Genomic DNA, 22,853 nt, shown 5'->3' on the forward strand with positions numbered 1-22,853 from the left:
TAATTGAATTGCCTCTTGTGACAGTTATGAAATAGTTTGATAAGCAGGAAATGTTCATGGCCCAATGACATTAACACATTGAAATGGTCTATACTGTATATATTTACCCCTTATATGATTTTATAATGTATCACTGTTGAATTAAAAACCCACGTCAAAATGTATATAAATAAATACATAATGTGGACAAAAAAAAATGGGGTTTTCAAGCTACAAAAAAAAAGTGTCATCCAGCTTTATTGATAACATTTTTTTCTGCCTATTCTTTATTCTGAGTTTAAGAAAAGACTATCATACATTATTTAAGCACACTGTAAAAATGTCTGTTTATTAACAGATTGCGTATTTTGTGATTCATAGGTATTTTCTGTTTATTTACGCATGTGAATTGCTTTATGGGACTTTTATCTGTCCACTTTTGATGTTGAAAATTCAACTCTGCAGTTTTAACAGAGACATTTTAGTAGCTTGAGGCAACGTATTGTTTAAGGAATAATATTATATAGACTACGTTTTAGGGTTGTCACGATACTGGAATTCGGTACCAGTCGATACTGAAATTGTAAAATCGTCCATTTCCTGCTAACATTCGAGCGCTGTTGAGCACATTCTTAAACGTGCTCAACAGAAATAACTGTGATTGGCCATGAAGGTCATCAGCTCACCAAACTCACCGCTGTTTACTGAGTGTAAACACAGATGCAGGGGCACTGGAGTGTTTTAAAGCCTTATATTATAAGCTCTGTTTTGTTATAAATATGCATACAGTGAAGATGACGCTCATATAAATATGTAGCTACACGATGCCTCAACAGTTTTGGTGTCTGTTAAGTTGCTAAAATCAAAATGAAAATAGGCAGTTCCTTATATCATGTTTTCATTTTTTGCTTAAGTGAAACGACGTGGCCACGGTGATGTGAATGAAGTTATACAGTACACTGTTCTCTTTGAAAATTTACCCGAAGTGTCCTCGGGAGTTTGTTCTCCATATCAAACTTGCGAAGTCTGTACTTACAAGGAGAGGATGCAGGACTGAACTGTGTGTAGGCTACTTAATATTGAGGAAAAAGCCCCAATCAGATGCCTCCATTTTCAGATGTCTCAGTTTCCCTCATGACACAGAGCAGCAGCATTTTAAAATGCAAACAACCTCTTCAGCGTTTTCAAAAAGCTCTGTTTTCGGCACTTGAAAACTCTGTGGTAGTTTGAACTGAAGGCGTAACCATAGCAAAACTTATGCGCTTTAAAACTAAAATGTATTGTTGTAAACAGGGCACAGTGGAATGAACCGTCAACTATTCTGGCATATGTTTTACACAGCAGATATCCTTCTTGCCGCAACCCAGTACTAGGAAACACCCATACACTCTCACATTCTCACATATACACTACGGACAATTTAGCTTATTTAATTCACCTATATCGCGTGTCTTTGGACTGTTGGGGAAACTGGAGCACCCGGAGGAAACCCACACCAAAATGGGGAGAACATGCAAACTTCACACAGAAATGTCAACTAATCCAGCCAGCACTCAAACCAGTGACCTTCTTGCTGTGAGGCGACAGTGTTAACCACTGAGCCACCGTGCCGCTCATCAGGAATTATTAATTATTTTATTATCACAAATTATTGGACTGAATTCAACACTCATTTAATGCATGTGAACTTTACATTTTAGTGATTAATATAATTTGATGCTGACACAAATATGCAACTGGAAATAAAACAAAATGTGAACGTCTGAGAATTCTTTATTTATTTATTTATTATTATTATTATTATTATTATTATTATTATTGTTGTTGTTGTTGTTGTTTTTTAAGCTAAAAATACAATAACGTGATAACTGATAACGGTTTTAGTCACATCCAGAGTGCTGGCTGTAGACAGATGTTGAGTTCACTTTGTGAAACTGAGCATCAGTGAAACTTCAGATGGCAAACCTCATATGCAACTAAAGACTGCGTGTGCAATTACAGATGCATTTGCTTTTTTTTACTCGTCCCCTGAGTAAAGCGATGGCATCTTTAATTGCATATGACTCAGATTAGCCGAGTTACTCATTTGTGATGAGATCACTGATGTCCTTTTTTTGGTCCAGAAAGCAATTTCTGTGAGACAATACTAAAAACTGCGGCTTCAATAAAGACAAGGCGAATTGTTTTATACAGATTATTTGTTAAAAGAAAAAAGCGCTTGGTTTTCTCCTTAGGAGTCATTCTGCATAGATTTTCTTGTTTGTTTTTGAAGATCAAAAAGCACTTTTAGCTTCTCATTATATACACAGTGTCTTTTCTCCGTGTCTGAAATGGCCTTTTTAGGATTCTCTCTCTTACCTAAAACCCCTCCTTCTAAAGAATCTACTATGCTCTGATTGGTCAGATGACAAACACTGTTGTGATTGGCTCAGAGCTGGGCAATGTAGCTAATGATAATGAACTTAAGATAATCTTTCTGTGATCATGTCAGCGTATTTATAGTGATCTACAGCTCTGTTACATCTCAAAGCATGTGAAAATATAGTATATAATAACGTGTTTTTTATTCCATATCAAATATATCCTTCTGTGAGATGAATTTGTAGGTGTGTGATTTAAGGATGGGTGATGTTTTATTGTTTGCAATATACAGGAAAATATTCGCCCAATGATAAATATGTACGTATCATAATATCGATAAAACCTGTAATTATTCTCTGAAGTGATTAATTATTGTAGTAGCACAAGTGTTGTAGTTTTGCGAGTTTGAGCCTGTTTACAAATACTGATTTACTGACATATACTTACACTCTAAATTCACCTCGTAACACTGTGGGAGGTTTAAAAGAGGTCTAATGTTTAAAATAAGTATTTTTTTGAGACTGTACATTGTTAAATATCAGTAGCCATGTTATGTTACGTAATAAAGGCTATGTCAGTTTGCATTGCACTATACAGTGGGTTCGGAAAGTATTCAGATCTTACATTTTTCACTCGTTGCTCTATTGCAGCCATTCGCTAAAAGCATTTAAATTCTTTTTTTTCCTAAATGTACACACAGCACCGCATATTGACTGAACAACACAGAATTGTTGACATTTTTGCAGATTTGTTAAAGAAATTCAGAAAAAGTAAGTATTAAGTATTTAGACCCTTTGCTCAGTATTTAGTAGAAGCACCCTTTTGATCTAATACAGCCACAGATCTCTTTGGGAAAGATGCAACATGTGTTACACTGGATCTGGATTTGGGGATCCTCTGCCATTCCTTTATGCAGATCCCTCCCGTTTATGTCAGGTTGGATGGTAATCATTTGTATTGTGGACAGCTATTTTAGGTCTCTCCAGTGATGCTCAAATTGGGTTTAAGTCATGGCTTTGGCTGGGCTATTCATAAACAGTCATGGAGTTGTTGTGAAACCACTCCTTTGTTATTTTAGCTGTGTGCTTAGAGTCATTGTCTTGTGGGAAGGTAAACTTTTTAACCTTTCCTAACCTTTAACTCCCCCCCCCCCCCCCACCAAAACATGATGCTGCCTCCACCATGCTTCACTGTTGGGACTGTATTGGGCAGGTATTGAGCAGTGCCTGGTTTTCTCCACGCATACCACTTAGAATTAAGACCAAAATTTTTTATATCTTGGTCTCATCAGACCCGGCGAATCTATATTGAGGAGAGACTTCTGTCCAGGCCACTCTGCCATAAAGCCCCCAATGGGGGAAAGGTTGCAGTGATGGTGATTTTTCTACCACTTCTTCCATCTCCCGACTGCAACTCAGCCACAGTGGTTTTGGGTTCTTCTTTACCTCTCTCACCAAGGCTCTTCTCTCCTGATAACTCAGTTTGGCTGGACGGCCAGTTCTTGGAAGGGTTCTGGTTGTCCCAAACGTCTTCCATTTAAGGATTATGGAGGCCACTGTGCTCTTAGGAAACTAAAGTGCAGCAGAATTGTTTTTATAACATGGCCAGATCTGTGCCTTTCCACAATTCTGTCTCTGAGCTCTTCAGGCAGTTCCTTTGACCTCATGATTTTGACCTCATGATGATGCTCTGACATGCATTGTGAGCTGTAAGGTCTTATATAGACAGGTCTGTGGCTTTCCTAATCAAGTCCAATCAGTATAATCAAATTCAGCTGGACTCAAATGAAGGTGTAGAACCATCTCAAAGATGATCAGTAGAAATGGACTGCACCTGAGTTAAATATGAGTGTTACAGCTAAAGGTTTGAATAATTGGGACCATGTGATATTTCAGATTTTCTTTTTTAATAAGTCTGCAAAAATGTCAACAATTTCAGTGTTTTTCTGTCAATATAGGGTGCTTTGTGTACATAGGGAAAAATTAACTTAAATGATTTTAGCAAATGGCTGCAATATAACGAAGAGTGAAAAATTTAAGGGGATCTGAATGCTTTCCGAACCCACTGTATATACTTTTATGCTAATAGAATACCCAAGATAACTCAAAGACAAATAATCCAGATGTTGCCACAATCGTTTATTATCTTCATGTTGGATTCGTTTATCCATTTCTATCATATTTATCTTCATGAAATGAGAGCTGAATCATAGCTGACATCTTCTTCAGTATAGTATATCTGGAGATTGTGCGCGTGAGGGCTTCTTATAGTGTCTAGTATGAATGGCACATAAATAATATTTCAACGTATGCTCGAGGTCTTGAACTCTGCCCACTGTCCTGCAAAGTTTATTACCCGCTTCAACAGATCTGCTTGTGTATTTACTATGAACCTGAAAAACTTGATCAGCTACTTCAGTGTTTAAATACGGTTGCTCTCTGCAAGACAGTGGGTGTCCAGGAGCAGGGTTGAAGTATGTAACATAGAAAAACAACAAAAAAACTAAATATTAATTCTCTATTTTCTTAAGAAACTGGACTTCTACTTGTTGGTCACTGGATACAAATAAATTATCATCAAAATTATCGCTATATTCGAAAATATTGTGATATTTTAAGTTCTTCCCAGTGATTGGTTGCGGCTGGAAGGGCATCCGCTGCGTAAAACGTATGCTGAATAAGTTGGTGGTTCATTCCGCTGTGGATTAATAAAGGGACTAAGCTGAAAAGGAAATTAATGAATGAATTTTAAGTCCGTATCACCCATATTTATTATTAGTTACGTTGAATCAATGGAAGCAGTTAAATTTTAAGTTTATTCATCAACCAGGATTATGTTTCTTCTTCGTGGTGTTTTTGAAGTTTCTGCTAGAGCGCCCTCTAGCTTTTGGAGGAGATTTACTACTGATCATACAACTGTGCTTCCTTGACAATATGTGCATGACAATCTCAGCTTTGCTTAAGCGTGTTTGCAATTTCATTACGGTTAATCACCCAGCCCTATTGTGACTGATTCAATCTCAACTGACCCAACCGGTTGTAGTAAATGAATAGTCAGTCACTTTTATACATTGTGTCTTTTACAGGCAAGATCATGCCCTTGCGAACACCAACAGCCTGTTTGAGATGTTAATGTGATGCAAAGCTGATTAATTTGTAATTTCATTCGCCAAAGTTGTTTTTGACCTTTAGTTTCTTTAAATGCTGCTTTATATGCAAGCAGGTAACTGCAAGTAACATAGTAACCAAACTCTGAGAGTTGATCATACATGCATCAAAACAGGTTTGTTTTATGTCTGCTATATCAGATGGCTTTCTTGAAGACATTTTAATATAGGGTGTGTACACACTTAGAAATATGTTGCAGTAAAAGTGGTTTGGAAAATTATATCACAGTGATCACTATCTTGTTTCATATCATTTGGTGTTGGTTTTAATAGTCAAAAACAAAATATCTGATCTTTTCATAATAAAACAACCATAAGTGTTAAAGAAACTCTTAAACTTGATTAAAAAATGTTACGAAGTGTGTGCAATGGTAAAAATAGATCAACATCTGTAAGGTGTGAATAATAATGATACAGTAAACCTCAAACTCTGTAAACAAAACAACTTATGATAATCAAGTCTGAACATTTAAGTAAAGGAACCAACCATTTTTATTCAAATACATGAATATCTGACGATATCCTTGCATCTTTTTTTTTTTTAACAATCTCCTCACTGCTGCTTTACAGCAATCATTTTCGCATGTGTTGTTGTTCTGACCTGAAGTGACAATGACACTACACAGTTGTGTTTTAATAGTGCGTCCTTTAACATTCCAATGTGCTTTGTGCTCATGCTCCCCTGCTGTCTTTCTCTAACTAGGCGACCCTCAACCGTTTTCTCAGAGGATGACAAACCATTGCTGCAGCTCTGATGTCAATAAATACCAATACAGTGTAACATTTTATTTTGATGGTCCATTTGAGCATTAGTAGACCGCTTAATATCTGTTGATACTGCTGCTAAACAGACATTTAACTGACTATAAGAAACTTTTCACGTGCATGTCAACCTACACCAACCCTAACCCCAACCTTAAGCCCAACCTAACAGTCTACTTAAAATCTAATGAGAATTGTTTGGCATGTAGATGCAATGTAACTTAAATTCAACAAATGGACCATCAAAATAAAGTGTGACCCAAGACCAATTTTTATCATTCAGCCCTAATCACGATGTAAAACAGCTATTTGATCCTGGAGCTGAACTTCTTCAGCTTAATATTTTGGGAGAAAAAAAGTGATGTTTTTTTTCAGGGCTCCTTTGGTTCAAAAGAACAGCATTTAAAAATAGCACTTCCTTTGTTTTCATTCTCTTGCTTGTGCACGAACGAGTGACATATCTCTGTGAACCAATAGTGTTCAGCTGTGCGTCTTGCTCCTCCTTTTGATGCCCTTTTGTTGTGCTAGGTACCCTTTCGAAAGGGTGCCCAAAAAGTGGTACCTTTTGACAGTGGAAATGGCCATAAAAGCGTTCCAAACTGAACCGTACCACTCAGTTAGAAATGGGCCATAACGATGTTTAATAGCTCTATAAAACTGCCTCTTTTAGGGTTTGAATCCAACTGTGCCACTTTGGCGACTGTCATTTTAAGTTCAAATGTAATTGTGCTCTTTTTAAAAGAGGGCGGAGCTACAAATGTGTCAGCATAGTGTCAGATTCAAAAATAAGACTAATGTTTGTTAATAAGGGAGAGATCATCACTAATGAGCGGGATTTCCCCACCTCCGATGACGCATACTAAGGGGGAATGTCGTACTTCTACAGACTGTTTTTATCAAATGTGATAATAAAAAATGAAATGAATACATTTTCACCATTAGAAGCTGCTTGTATTCACAGACTGTTGCCACACACCAACCTCAAAGGGATTTTTGCATAATAGGTGCCCTTTAAGAAAGATGGCATGTGTCCTGACTTGAGTGGCTGTATGTGAACTGATGCATTAGGGCTGTCAGAGGAGCGGTCAGTAAAGTGAGAAGGGTGTGTTGTTTGGAAGGGCTGGTCAGGGTTTTTAGTGGGTGTATGGAGGAGCAGCGGGTATAAGAGTGTGTCAGTGGGTGAATATGAGCAGCGATGCAGAGACAGAGAGAGACAGAAGAGCATTGTTTCAGCCGCAGGGATTGATGACTCAGCCAAACAAAACTGCCTTGTGAAATGCAGAGACTACAGAGGATGCTCTTATTTTCATAGAAGACACTTTAAATGAGATTTGAATTGAAGTACTTCTGTACTGACTAAAGTTGATGTAGGGCTTCACACAGAAGATGCTAGCAATCTTCACAAATAATTAAAATTGAAATGTTATTTGGCAGGTAACATTGAGTTTAAAATAAAATCATTCATTCATTTTCCTCTTGCTTAGTCCCTTATTTATCAGGGGTCGCCACAGTGGAATGAACTGCCAACAATTACAACTATTCCATCATGTTTTATGCAGCGGATGCCCTTTCAGCCGTAACCCAATACTGGGAAACACCCATCACTAGGGTTGTCGCGATACTGGATTTCGGTACCAAACTGAAATTTTAAAAACGTCCGTTTCCCTAACATTTGAGCACTGTTGAGCACATTCTTCAACAGAAATGGCTGTGATTGGTTGTGAACGTCATCAGTTCACCAAACTCACCGCTGTTTACTGAGTGTAAACACAGATACAGGGACACTGGAGTGTTTTAAAGCAGTGATTCATCAGCGCATCGCACGTATGTCAGCTTATATACAAACCAGCTAATTGAGGTGACTTTGAAACGCTGCAGTGTCCCTGTACACTCAGTAAACCACTAAAAAGAAGTTTGAAAAACTGAAATGAAAAGATTCCTGTGGTCTGGATTGCGAAATATGAAATATGAAAAAGGAATCTTTTCTTTATTTGATAAATTACTTGTGCCTCAGAAGATAGTATGCCGACACGCAGTAAACGTGCGGTGGCATTTGAAGGCGTGAGACGCGGAGTGCAGATGCTTTTGACAATTAATGTAATTGATAATATGAAAACATTAATACTGAAATGATTAAGGTGTTTTAAAATGATCAAAACAACATTTCAGATGTTTTACAATGTGCTCAGCCTGCTGGTTTGCCCGTTCGCCCACATTTTCATCATCACATGATTTCATAACAAAATCACATGACTTTTTTTTTATGCACATACTGGAATTTGTTCAGTAAACGTGTTTCCATCACAGTTAGTGCACATTTTTTATTACCGAACAAAAAGTTTATTCTACTCAGTTATGCGCATACATTTTTATATGCATTTTAGAAATGTATGGCATTTCTATCAACCATTTTTATGCGCATAAAAAAAGTGGATGGAAACATAGCTACTGAGATGAAAATCTGCGATAATGACAGCTGTTTGTATCGCTTCTCAGTAAACTACGACTTTGTGTAATAGATTCAGCGTATAACATGTTTTACTCCAAACTCGCCTCGTAACTATAATCAAGTGTTTAAAGTAAATCCGTCTGTGAGATGACTTTGTTGTGGTGTGTTTTAGTCATGCTGAATCAAAGAAAGTAGTTAAATTTTGTTCAATGCAACCATGTTTAATGGTTGTAATGCAACTTCTTGTGTTTTCTTCTTTGTGGGTGTATGGAGTTTCTGTGCAAGAGCGCCCTCTGGCCTTTGGAGGACAATTGCAGAATATTTCTCTGTATTTTCTTATGTATTAAAATTGGAATAAATTAAAATCTGCATTTGTTTAACTTTTAATTGTATTCAGGATTAAGAATACATTTAAAGGATTTTTAGATTTAGGATGTTAATAATTGAAGCATCATTGCAGCTATGAAAAGTGTCAATAGCTATGTTTCCATCCACCTATTTTTATGTGCATTTTGGATATGCACATAAAAAATGGTTGATGGAAAAGCCAAAATGCGCATTAATTTTGAAAAAATGTTTGCGCATAACTAAGTAGGATAAACTTTCTATTCGATAAGCAAAATGGGTATAAACTGTGATAGAAACACTTTTATCGAACAAATTCCAGTATCGTGTAATCCAGAACTGGTGTGTGTGTGAGGTGTCTGATGGGAGTTGTAGTTCATATAGTGACAGAATTGTAGTCCGGGTGATATTGCATGTTTTCCAGCGATCTGCAAAGCCTAGACCGCTAGTGACAGCTAGTGAAATGTTGCCTTATCCTGAGAAAATATTTTACATAGACTGATTCTGCTTTGAGAGCCTCAAGTCATTTATTCCTCAGCCGTGTTTAAAAGTTGATCTTTTACAAGCTGAAAATGGTCAAGAAAAGTTATAGTATGCCGAGCCGTGTTAAACCTTGTCTTATAATGGCTCACTAAAGCTTGACACTTACCACATTGCGATTTGTTCATCAGAGACTATATTTATGATTAATAAAGAGCAGTAAAGTAAAGCTGTTTCCCAGTGGACTAGTAAAAAAGATGCTAGTAATTATGTTTTGTGCAGCAGTAATGGTGTTTATGGTGTAGCTGTGACTTTTTGTTTTAGTATGTGAATAGTTTCTCTTGTTGTCATCGTGATTTTTGGCTCATTAGTTCCTCTGCAGCAGAAAACAGCCCTGCTGGGATGTCTGCTGTGGGAGATCAGCTTTCCAGAAGCACACTGAACTTCATCTCAAACATCCAGAATGGCCAGCATCACTCCAGCACTGGCTGTTTAGTCTGCATACGGCGCACAGGCTTTATTAGCTACGTCCTGTTACAATATAAACAGTGAGATGAAAGATAAGCGGACCATGGTTAACTTGGACATCCATTATGGAGAAGCTGCAGGTCTTAGTAGGTCACCGGCGGGTGTTCAGGCTGGCCCACGGGATCAATGCAGAGACTCGTCTGTCACTGTGGTCTTTCAAGAATCAGTCTCATGCTCTCCACTCCTCCATGGCCACCACAGCATCTGCTCAGGACTGGTCCAGGTTTATGGAGACCTCCAGAAGTATTCCATGGTTGCCATCATCTCTTCACAGGTCACAATCTCTAGAGTCCTCGGGATGAGATAGATAGGTCTTTAATCTAGTTTTAAACTGGTGAGAGTGTGTCAGAAGGCTATTTCAGAGTTTAGGAGCCATAAATCAGAAGGATTGACCTCCTTTAGTGGACTTTGCTATTCTGGGTACTACCAGAAGCCCTGAGTTTTGAGATCTTAAAGAGCGGGTTGGATTGTAGTAAGACAGAAGGTTGGTTAGATAAACAGGAGCTAGATTATTTAAAGCTTTTATATGTAAGAAGCAATATTTTATAATCAATACCGGACTTAACAGACAACCAGTGTAAGGAGGATAAAATTGGGGTGTTGTGATCATATATTCTAGACCTGGTAAGAACTCTGGCAGCTGCATATTTATGTATTTTTATATATATTTAGCTTGCTTTTCAGAAACATATTGTCATTTAGATGTTTTGGGATCAGTATGTATGGAGTGTTTTTTTAAAATAAGTTTCTTCTGTTCAACAAAGACTGCATTTATTTGATCAAAATTACAGTAAAACAGTAATATTGTGAATATTATGAGGATTCTAGTGTTATTTGAATGCATTTAAATTTTTTTTTGTATAAATGAGCATTTACAATGTTTTCTAGTTTATTATTGATGTTTATTTACATGTGTAATGTAAAATTGTCTTTATTATTTGCTGAATATTGTAAAAAAATCTGGATTCAGAATAACAGTTACACTTTACAATTACCTTTTTAACTTTAGTTAAGAGACGGTTCACCCCAAAATTAAAATTTACTCACTATTTACTCTCCCTTGAGTGGTTCCAAACCTTTATGAGTTTTTTCTTCAGCTGAACACAAAAGAAGATATTTTGAAGAAAGCTGATAACAGGTAACCATTGACTTTCAAAGTAGGAGAAACAATGGAAGTCAATGGTTACAGGTTTCCAGCTTTCTTTTTAAAATGCATTCTATTAACAAAAGAAAAAAAACATGAAAAAGTAAAGAGTTAGTAAATGATGACAGTGTTTGTTTTTTTGGGGTGAAACCTTTAATGGACTGCGAGTTAGCAAGAACTAATAATGAATTCAAACAATTTATTTTCATTACCTTGTGTTAACAAATATGAATAAATACTGTTATAAATGCTTGAAATGAACTTTTGTAGGTATTCTTTCATGTAAAGCCACCTACATTTCTTGCTAATTTAATTTCAGTATCGTCAAGCTATATTGCAATAAAATCTTCTTGATTTTTCAATCGTCTTAACATTGCCAGTCAAACTTCTGTGGTGGAACATTAGGAAATGTTTTTTGTGTGTGTGTGTGTGTTTGTGGTTTTGCACGGGACAATTACATCGAAATATTTAGTAAGCTAAGATGCTAAATTGTTTAACATCTCACTGTTTTGTCTCCTAATGTCAGTGTTATGTCTACACCTAACTTCTGAATCTAAGCTCTTTGTTTTGATGAGCAAACGATTGGAGGATGTCCTGGCCGTTTATGTGCAGCATAAACTGTGTGAACTCAACGCTCTTTCTGTCTGTCCTCTGTGTTATATAAAGAAATAACATATAATTAAGCACTACTTAATGTTTTTACCAGCTCTAAACTGTCCAGAAATATACACTATATGTAGTATTGCAATATTATCTGTGCCAATACTATATACAAACAATATTTGACTCTTTGGATTGAAGAATACAATCACTTTATTTCATTTACTAGATGGAGGTGTTGAAATTGAGTTTATTTCTGGTAAGCCGGTGTCCTGACATTTTATCCTACCCATCAGATTATGCTACCAACACTGTATTTGAAGGGTTCTGAGGTTGGGGTTAGTGATTAGGCCAGTTAGTGCGATATTACAGCTTCATATCACGCTACTCCACATTAAAGTTTACACTGGTAGCAAAATCTGATAATTAGCTAACTACCCATTTAACTCAAAATGTGCTAACAACTTTTTGAATGGGAGGTAGGACAATCTGACAAGATAGGACAAATCGACAGAACACCAGGTCACCTTCAGCATGCAGTAAGTTAGTAAAATAAAGATGACAAACTCATTTATCTGCTTGACAAACTCAGTTTTCACTGCAGCAATAAAATGAAACTGAGATAATTAATATTAATGGTTAAACAGACGATGCTAAAGTTTTCCTTTGGGGACATAAGTTAATGTTGAAAAGGTGATAATACAATATGTTACAGAATAAAATTGCATCGTGATATAAGTATCGTGGTAATATCTGTTTGACAGTGCATCCAGAAAGTATTCATAGCTTTTCACTTTTTTCACTATTTTATGTCATAGTTTTATTCCAAAATGGATTAAATTCATTTATTTTCCCAAAATTCTACAATCAATATCCCATAATGACAATGTGAAAAAATTTTTTTGAAATTGTTTCAAATTTATTAAAAATAAAAACCTGAAAAATCACATGTACATCAGTATTCACAGCCTTTGCTCAATACTTTGTTGATGCACCTTTGGTAGCAATTACACCCTTAAGTCGTTTTGAATATGATGCCACAAGCTTGGCACACCTGTCTTTGGGAATTTTTGCCCATTCCTCTTTGCAGTACCTCTCAAGCTCTATCAGGTTGGATGGGAAGTGATTGTGTGCAGCCGTTTTCAGATCTCTCCAGAGTTGTTCAATAGATTTTAGGTCTGGGCTCTATTTTGGCTTTGGGTCATTGTCCTGCTGGAAGATGAACCGTTGCCCTAGTCTGAGGTCAAGAGCACTCTGAAGCAGGTTTTCATTCAGGATGTCTCTGCACATTGCTGTGTTCATCTTTCCTTCTATACTGACTAGTCCTCCAGTTCCTGCTGCTGACAAACATCCCCACAGCATGATGCTGCCACCACCATGCTTCACTGTAGGGATGGTATTAGCCTGGTGATGGGCGATGCCTGGTTTTCTCCAAACGAAACGCCTGGCATTCACTCTAAAGAGTTTAGTTTTAGTCTCATCAGATCAGAGAATTTAGTTTCTTATGGTCTGAGAGTCCTTCAGATGCTTTTTGGCAAATTCCAGGTGGGGAGTGGCTTCTGTCTGGCCACTCTACCATACAAGCCTGATTGGTGGATTGCTGCACAGATGGTTGTCCTTCTGTAAGGTTCTCCTCTCCACAGAAGAACACTGGAGCTCAGACAGAGGGCCCTTCTCCCCCGATCACTCAGCTTAGATGGCCGGCCAGCTCTAGGAAGAGTCCTGGTGGTTCCAAACATCTTCCACTTACAGATGATGGAGGCCACTGTGCTCATTGGAATTTTCAGAGCTGCAGAAATTTTTCTGTAACCTTTCCCAGTCTTGTGCCAATCCTGTCTCGGAGGTCTACAGACAATTCCTTTGTCTTCATGCTTGGTTTGTGCTTTTCAACCCTGGGACCTTATGTAGACAGGTGTACGCCTTTTCAAATCATGTCCAGTCAACTGAATTTACCACAGGTGAACTTCAATTAAGCTGCTGAAACATCTCAAGAATGATCAGTGGAAACAGAATGTACCTGAGCTCAATTTAGAGCTTCATGGCAAAGGCTGTGAATAATTATGTACATATGATTTATTCAGGTTTTCTAATTTTAATAAATTTGCAACAATTTCAAAACTCTTTTTTTTTTTTTCACATTGTCATTGTGGGGTATTGTGTGTAGAATTTTGAAGAAATAAATTGAATTAATCCATTTTGGAATAAGGCTGTGACATAAAAAAAATGTGGAAAAAGTGAAGCGCTATGAATACTTTCCAGATACACTGTATATTTATGTCTTATATGCAGGCATGTCATGATTTCCTTTATATTTACTGTATTTAATTCTACCTAAAATCTCTGAGGTCTATCATTCCTAGATTTATTTCATGAATACTATTTATTTCTTTGGAGGTCTATCCAAAAGATCATTCTGTGTGAACTATTATATATTTGATCCACTGTTTTATTTTATTTTCTATATATAGTTTAAATTTTATTTATATATTTGATCCCACTTTATATTAAGTGGCATTTACTAAAATGTACATGCACGTAAATTAATAATTAGTTACAATGTACTTGTGTAAACGCATGTTTTTACATTGTACTTAAGCTTGATTAAATATATGCAAGTGCGTCTGTAATTAATGTAATCTATAATTACACTGTTGACTATCTTTTACACCCTTAAACCTACCGAGACCACCAAACCTATCCCTAACCTTAAACCCATATTCTACCTCAATAGCACCAGAAGAGTTCTGCAATACATTATGAACACATTAAGTACACTGTATTTACTTTTTGATGCAAGTACCTATTAGTTAAGGATACTTAATATAAAGTGAAACCATTTATTTTTTTTATTAGTTAAATGATTTTTTAGTAACTAATTTTATTGGTTTTAGTTTGGATCTGATTAATTTTCTGCTTTCTGAACTGATTTGATTATTCATTCTCCTCTTCTACAGGTAAATCCCATTTGGCGATTGTTCAGAAAGTCAATAATGAGGGGGAGGGAGATCCGTTCTATGAGGTGCTGGGATTGGTCACTCTGGAGGACGTCATCGAGGAGATCATCAAATCTGAAATCCTGGACGAGTCTGACCTCTACAGTAAGTGGACAGTGACAAAAGCAATGCGTTTATCTGTAATTGATACATACAGCACTCGCACATATAAAAGCAAACAGACTTTGACTCTTTCTGTCCTGCGTCGTAGACCGTTTCGTGTGTGGTTTCACGCAAACACATGGTTTATGAAGTCACTGACACATGCAAATAAAAAAAAAAAAAAAGTGTATCATCATGTTTATGATCATAATTGTTGTGGTATCTCTATGATAGTTTTCTTTGGGGAAATTAAATGATTAGACTCCTGTTCTGTTATAAAGTCCTTGGTATCACTTTAGTGTAAATATCAGTTCTCACTGGTGTATTATTACCTGCCTATTATTAAGATATTAGCTGTTTATTAATACTTATAATGTACATATTCTGCATGATCTTATTCTACATCCCTAATTCTACCCAATACCTAAACCCAGCTACTTTCTTAATAACCATCAAAAAGCAGCAAATGGGGAGTTTATTAAGGAAAAATCATAGTTAATGGTTTATTAATAGTGATCATTGTAGTGCTATTTTTATCTGCTCTAGTTGTGCTCATAATAGTCTTTGTTTTTGTGTGTGTGTTTTTTGCAGCTGATAACCGCAACAGAAAGAGAGTCGCACACAATAAGAACAAGCGAGACTTTTCTGCCTTCAAACATGAGAGTGAGTCTAAAGTGAAGATCTCTCCTCAGCTGCTGCTGGCCGCTCACCGCTTCCTCGCCACAGGTAAAGAATCCAGCACCAAACTCACCAGAATCCCTGTAAAGGGAGAAAATACACTCTCTGTGTATAAAAATGTTTTATTTATGTTCAGAATGATTAACCCTCCTGAATTATTAGCCCCCTTGTACATTTGTCCCCAATTTCTGTTTAACATAAAACTATTATATTTAGAAAGAAAATATCTTTAATAACTCATTTTTGCCATGATGACAGTACATAATATTTTACTAGATATTTTTCAAGATACTAGGATTCAGCTTAAAGTGACATTTAAAGGCTTAACTAGGTTAATTAGGCAAGTTAAGGTATTTAAACAAGTTATTGTATAACGATGATTTCTCCTGTAGGTAATCAAAAAAATATATTGCTTAAGAGGGGTAATAATATTGACCTTAAAATGTTTTTTAAAAATTTTTAAACTTTTTTTTTTATTCTAGGATAGATTTTATTCTAGCCAAAATAAAAAAGTAATGTTAAATTCTCCAGAAGAAAAAATATTATAGGAAATACTGTGAAACATTTGGGAAATATTTGAAAAAGAAAGAAAATTCATAGGAGGGTGAATAATTTTGACTTCAACTGTAGCACGATAAAAACAGCAATAGGTTACCATTGTGCCTGTACAAAAAGAGCATACTATTTCTAAAATAAACCATATAAAAATAGCAGAAAAATGGCGATTAGTTGAACTGAATTTGCAAAAGCAATTGAAGATTATCATCAGGATGTAAAAAAAAACCTCCGCATAGTTAATAAAATAAAAGGTTTAGCCTATTAAAATAAATGGCCTATACTGAAATGAAATCAAGTTATAAAATCTCATCAACTACAGTATATTTAAATAGCTATTCACTATAGTTATTTAGTGAAGAGCAGCGAATCTCTCATTTTGATCCACTGTTTCGTTTGATAACAGAGGTGTCACTTTAAGAATCCACAGATCTTTAATAAAAGCATTCGATTACTTTTGTAACTGTTTGTGCTCAATTATGATGAAATTATTTGTTTAAAATATAAGATGCAAAATAATAATAATATTTGCTTGCATATTATTAAGTGTATTTATCTGTTCAAAAGCATACCCGAAGCCCAAAGCGTCCACTTTCTCTCCTCTTCAAATCATGTGTACAGAAGCTCATGTGGGAATAGTGTCTTTATACAGGCCACCTCTGTCAGCACCGATACATGAATTGTTTGATTCAGAGGTTGCATATGAAGGGCAACAGTCGACCCATAGCTTTAATGGAAATGAAGTGAATGCGACCATGTTTATATTCTTTTCATCGAGGTTTCAAGCCATAATAAAGCGAAAGCATAATTCTCTTGAACTCGTTTTTCTTCTCTCGTTTTTTTGACGCTACTTTCATTTTTCATAGAAAGATTGAAAATACGGGAAAATGCTAAAACGGGATGATAGCTGGATAGAATAGTAAAATACGGGAGAATCCCGGCAAAAACGGGAGTGTTGACGGGTATGCATGCACATCTTTCAGTGAATCACAGTGTTATCAGTAGTAATTCTCCTCCAGATGTCAGAGGGTGCTCTCGTGCAGAAAATTGAAACGGCCACAAAGAAGAAACCCAGGAAATCCCCACAGATATTGATGTTTCACAATGTTTTTACACTACATTATTTGAATCTACAAAGCTTAGTTTACAATGTTTGCAATGTTTACATTGTTCTACTTACATTAGATCTAAATCTTAAATATCAGAAATGACAACAGATTGTTAAGATGTAATTAATGTCGGTTTTAATGTTATTGATTAATGCGATTACTTGACAGATTTCATTCATTTTCCTACTGGTTTATCAGGGGTTACCACAGCGGAATGAACCGCCACTTACTATACAGATTTATGTATTTTACATTTTTGGAGTTTTATATTTGGTAAAATAATTTCTAATAGCATCTTTAGTGATTTTTCAGCTAATTACACTGTCTTGTCTCAATAGGTGGATTTAGAGGTTTTTGCAAAAAAAGCACAAGTGGATTTAGCTGGTTTTGATGCTAAAGAAAATCTGCCTTGTTAAAAACCAAAGAATTGTCTACAGTCACGTTTTTGAAAAAAGTTATTTTATTTATTTAATAAATAATAATTTACTCCAGCCAATCTAAACCAAAAATAAGACTTGTTCCTGAAGAAAAATATAATATTAATAATAATGACAATAAAAATATTGACAGTTTTACAGGAGGGTTAAACATTTTACACTCTTCAACTGTATTTCAAGGGTTTATTTTTGTTTCTGTTTCTTCTTTCTCTACAGAGGTCAGCTTGTTCAGTCCGTCTCAGATCTCCGAGAAAATCCTGCTGCGTATCCTCAAACACCCTGACGTGATCCAGGAGATCAAATTCAACGAGAACGACAAGAAAGCTTCACTCCACTACCTGTACCTGCGTGGCAAACCCGTGGACTACTTCATCCTCATCCTGCAGGTACTGACACACTGACCTTATCTGTCCTTACTAGAGTAAAGACACTTGAGGAGCTTTCAAAGCCAACTCAACAGATGAGGTGTTTAAAGCAGTTTAAGACGGCAGGATTTAGCTTTAGTGGTTGGCCTATGCTAAAACTTAACTCATTGTTGGCTTACAGGACAGCAGAAATGAGACTTGCTGTCTCTCGTTTTGTGACGCTTTATTTTTGGGTACAATTCTGACTATTAACACCATTAACTGTGACTTTTACTAATTGCAGCTTTTTGACCGTTATTAAGAAGGTAGTTGGGTTGGTAGGATTAGAGATGTAGAATAAGATGATAGAGATTATGTACTTTATAAGTACTAATAAACAGCTAATTTATTTAACATAATTATTTAATGTGTACAATACAAATCCAATTAGATCCACTTATTTGATAAACGAAGCAAGTCTCTTATATAATACATCTACTAAAAGACAGAAAATATTACTTGACAAGCTGTATAGTAAATGAATCATATGAACTTTTCATATTAGTCAATAACATTACTGAAATCAATATGAAAACTTAATTATTAACTGAAAAATTACACGCATTTACACAAGTAAATACATAATCAATGATGGGCTAAAAATCTGCGCATTTCAGCACGCACAAATTCCATGTGGGCCTACTAGTAAGCCACTAGCTAATAGTAAGATAGTTAACAGTAAACTAAAGTGTTACCAAATATTTGAGCTCTCAGCTATCCTGTGCTGCTGAACATATACGTTTTATAAGTCATATTCATATAAGTAATGTTTATATTTAGTCTTGAGAAATCGATTTATTTTATGAAGACTACATTCATTGATTAGAAAACAGTAGTTACATTTATTTTAGCATCATTATTCTGGACTTCAGCGTAGACTGATCTTTCAGAGATCTCAATGAAACACACACACAAAATAAGTAAATAGATGAAATAACAACAACTACTACTACTACTACTACTACTACTACTACTACTATTGTTATTATTATTATTATTATTATTATTATTATTACTACTATTATTATTATTGTCATTGTTATTATTGTTATTGTTGTTGTTATTGTTATTATTATTATTATTATTATTATTGTTATTGTTATTGTTGTAATTATTATTATTATTATTATTGTTGTTGTCATTGTTATTATTTTTATTATTGTTGTTGTTATTATTATTATTATTATTATTATTAATACTATTATTATTATTATTGTTGTTATTGTTGTAATTATTACTATTATTATTATTGTCATTGTTATTATTGTTTATTATTATTATTATTATTATTATTATTATTATTATTATTATTATTATTATTATTATTATAGGTGGTGTGTTACATTGGGATTTTTTAACTACACATATGGAAAAAAACAGACCATTTGTAAATTTCTCTGGGTTTGTTATTTATGGTTATGTGTAGGAGTAAAACATATAATAAGTTTTATGTAAAACAGTCATTTAATTTATTTCTAATGTACTTCTATTCCTTAACTTAGAGCATTTTTTGCCTAAAATAACCAAAGGTGGCATGTTTTCAGACAGGCTTATATTCATTTTTAGACAAAACAACACCAAAGTTTTAAACTAAGAAGAGTTGGGAAATCCGTAATTATGCGCAGTATCAGGCATTAATGACAAAAATGAAAGTTTTTCTTGTTATAACCAATTGTGATTTTTCTGGGGTAAAAAGAAATCGTGTCAGACCTTTATAAAATGTAATGAATCAGTTCAGTTTATGGGGAAATATTTTACTTAAACCCATACATGATAAATCCAGATAATCCCCAAAACAATGATCATTTCCAAGTGGAATATTTTTCATGTTGATAAAAATCTAAATATTTTAAGCATTTTTAAGCAGCATTATTTTACTCGCATTTACGATCATGAATATAGTAATGAAAATACTATATTCATAATCTTAGATAAATTCAGAAATACCTTTACTTGCTGAAAGGAAGTATTTAAAAAGTGTGTTAAGTATTTATTGTTGCCAGTAAAGCAAATACGAGGCGGTACACACTTGAAATATCGTGCTTTATTTATTTATTTATTCTTTATATATATATATATATATATATATATATTATATATATATATATATTATATATATATATTATATATATATATTATATCTATATATATATATATCTATATATATATATATATATATATAAATCTGGATGAAGCTCATCTTATGTGCAAAAATCCAAATGATTAACTAACAGGACAAGTTGTACTTTTTTTTTTTTTTTTCCCCCAACTGTCATTCCTTCACTTATTCCTTCGTTCATTCTCTCAGTCCCGCTCAGATTTGCTGCTGTTATTATTTGGCCTCTAAACAATCATTAGAACATTCAGCTACATGATGTTAACATCACAATGAGTTACAGACCGCACACAGTGTTCTTTCGCACTGTCAACAGTCAAATCTGTGATAATCCTCAAAAGAGTGAGGGAAAGCACGTATTTAAAAACCGCCAGCAACTTTTTACATTGTAATACATTTAATCACTGCACAGAATAATCTTTATTTTAAAATTCATTTCTTTTCAATTTTTTTTTGTAACTATTTCTTTATTTTGTAAACTAACTTTATTCTGACCAAACCAGTTCCAGATTGTCGTTTTTATAATTGTTATAATTTAATTGTAAAGGAATTCTTACCTTTTATATATATTATTATTTTATTTATTTATTTATTATTTTTTATCTTAATTTGATTATTTTTAATAATAAAAATGTTATTTGTTTTTGAACTTTATTTTTAAACTTATAAACATTTAAAATTGATGGTTTAACTCATTTAGTCGATGTAAACTGAAATGACTTGCAAAGTTAATTTGATTGAACTTAAACATTTAAAACAGTTTGATTCAGACACACCCTTAATGATGACAAACTTTATTCTAACTAAACCAGTTTTCAGATTGTAGTTTTTATTGCTTTTATAATTTTATTATAGAAGGAATTCTCACTGTGTGGAGAATTTTTACTGCTATATATTACTGCTATATATATATATATATATATATATAGCATATATATTTTATATATATATATATATATATATATATATATATATATATATATATATATATATATATATATATATATATATATTATATATAATATATATATAATATATATATTTGTTTGTCATACCTATAACCAATCGTTATTCTGACCAAACCGTTCCCAGATTGTAATTTTTATTATTTTTATGTTTTTATTATTTAAGCATAGGAGGAATTCTTAACATTGTGGCGAATTTTTACTGCTATATTTATTCACTCCACCGACCAGTTATTAATTTTTAATTTTTTTTTAAAATTTATTTTTGCTTTGAATTAAATTTTTTATAATTTCATTTAATTAACTATTAATTTTTTTATTAATGAATGAATGAATTTATTTATTGTTTGTGTTTTTTTTTCGGTCACACTGAATCCAACTTTATCTGACAAAACAATTTCCACATTGTAGTTTTACTAATTTTTATTTATTGTTTTTATCATCTGAGGAATTCTTACATGTGGACAATTTTTACCGCTATATTCCAGACAATAATGTTATCATCTTGAGTCTTAAAAGCGAGTCAAACCCTCACTCTCTCTCTCTCTTCGCTTTCATTTTACTCTTACGAGAGACTCTTCATGACCCTGATCTTTGTTCCTTGAACTCAGTCACAGATTTAACTAGTCAAGTTTAAGCACTCTGGTTCAGATATCCCTGTGCCGGTGTGGATTATTCACCGCAGGAAGGAGCTTCATGAATACCTTATGAAGTGCACACTAGCTGCAGCAGTTTCAGCCTGTTCAATATGTTGGGCATCTGTTTGTGTGCCTTCTGTAATTTATTATTTAAAGCAGCTCAATGATGTGTTTGTGAAGGCCAGGATGGTGCTGCTGTATTATTATGATTATTTATTTCATATGCCAAGAGTGCGCTTGCAATTGGACTTCTTTCCGGCAGCGGTTTGAAGACGATCTCCAGCCGGGCTTTAAGCTGACCTCATCAAACATTAATGCTGTTTCCTCTGAGGTGTCAGGCTTTGTGCTGAAGATTCCACAGCTCTTCTTCTGCTGCTCATGCTGTGTGCTGAAAGCCAGTTTATGAGGAACAGAAAGAGTGTGTGTTGATTCTTCAGGTGGCAATTCAGAAAAAAACGTACACACTGATTTTATTGGATTTACTACTTTTTTTTTAGGGTAACCACTTGCAAACAATTTATATGGGCTGATTTTAAACAACAAATTGAGTTGAACATCACTACATTAATGTGTTTGTTTCAATTCCAGCCCTATGTAAATGGGTTGCCATCACTTACATTTAAAAAAGAAGTAATGTAGGTTTAGTTCACCCAAAATTGAAAATTCTGCCATCATTATACATTTTCATAATTAATTTCTTAGGTCTTTCAGAACATTGGCACCTTTCTGCTCTCAACACATGTAGCTGTTTTTGTTGCCTCTGCCTTAATGCTAGTTCTCCCGCCCACCGTTCCCACATGCCTGTTAGAGTGTGCCGCAATCTCCACCTCTGCTGCGTCAGATAAACAGCACAGTGACAGACATGATCTGCAGATCTCATGTAACGTTTGGGAGAAATACTACAGTAAGAACTTTCCCAGTGATTATTTGATTTGGAGTTAATTCAAGCCTTTCTGCAACGATGAGTCTCACACAATGTTGTTACAAATACACACACACAGCTGTAGAGTTTAACTTTGCACTGTTTTAGCAGGCAAATGTG

At 34.5% G+C, this 22,853-nt stretch overlaps 1 protein-coding gene across 1 annotated transcript in view; it reads left to right on the forward strand.

Moving 5' to 3' along the window:
• LOC130228920 (metal transporter CNNM4) overlaps positions 1 to 18,140 on the forward strand; it is a 34,659-nt gene extending 16,519 nt beyond the window's left edge. Inside the window, exons 2-4 of the mRNA XM_056457421.1 lie at positions 14,769 to 14,912; positions 15,501 to 15,635; positions 17,905 to 18,140. Coding sequence (XP_056313396.1) covers positions 14,769 to 14,912; positions 15,501 to 15,635; positions 17,905 to 18,089 — 464 coding nt within the window. The 3' untranslated portion in view covers positions 18,090 to 18,140. The remainder of the gene's footprint in view (positions 1 to 14,768; positions 14,913 to 15,500; positions 15,636 to 17,904) is intronic.
• Positions 18,141 to 22,853: the final 4,713 nt, after the last annotated feature.

Source organism: Danio aesculapii, chromosome 5 (assembly GCF_903798145.1).
Source record: "Danio aesculapii chromosome 5, fDanAes4.1, whole genome shotgun sequence".
Taxonomy (NCBI): Eukaryota; Metazoa; Chordata; class Actinopteri; order Cypriniformes; family Danionidae; genus Danio; species Danio aesculapii.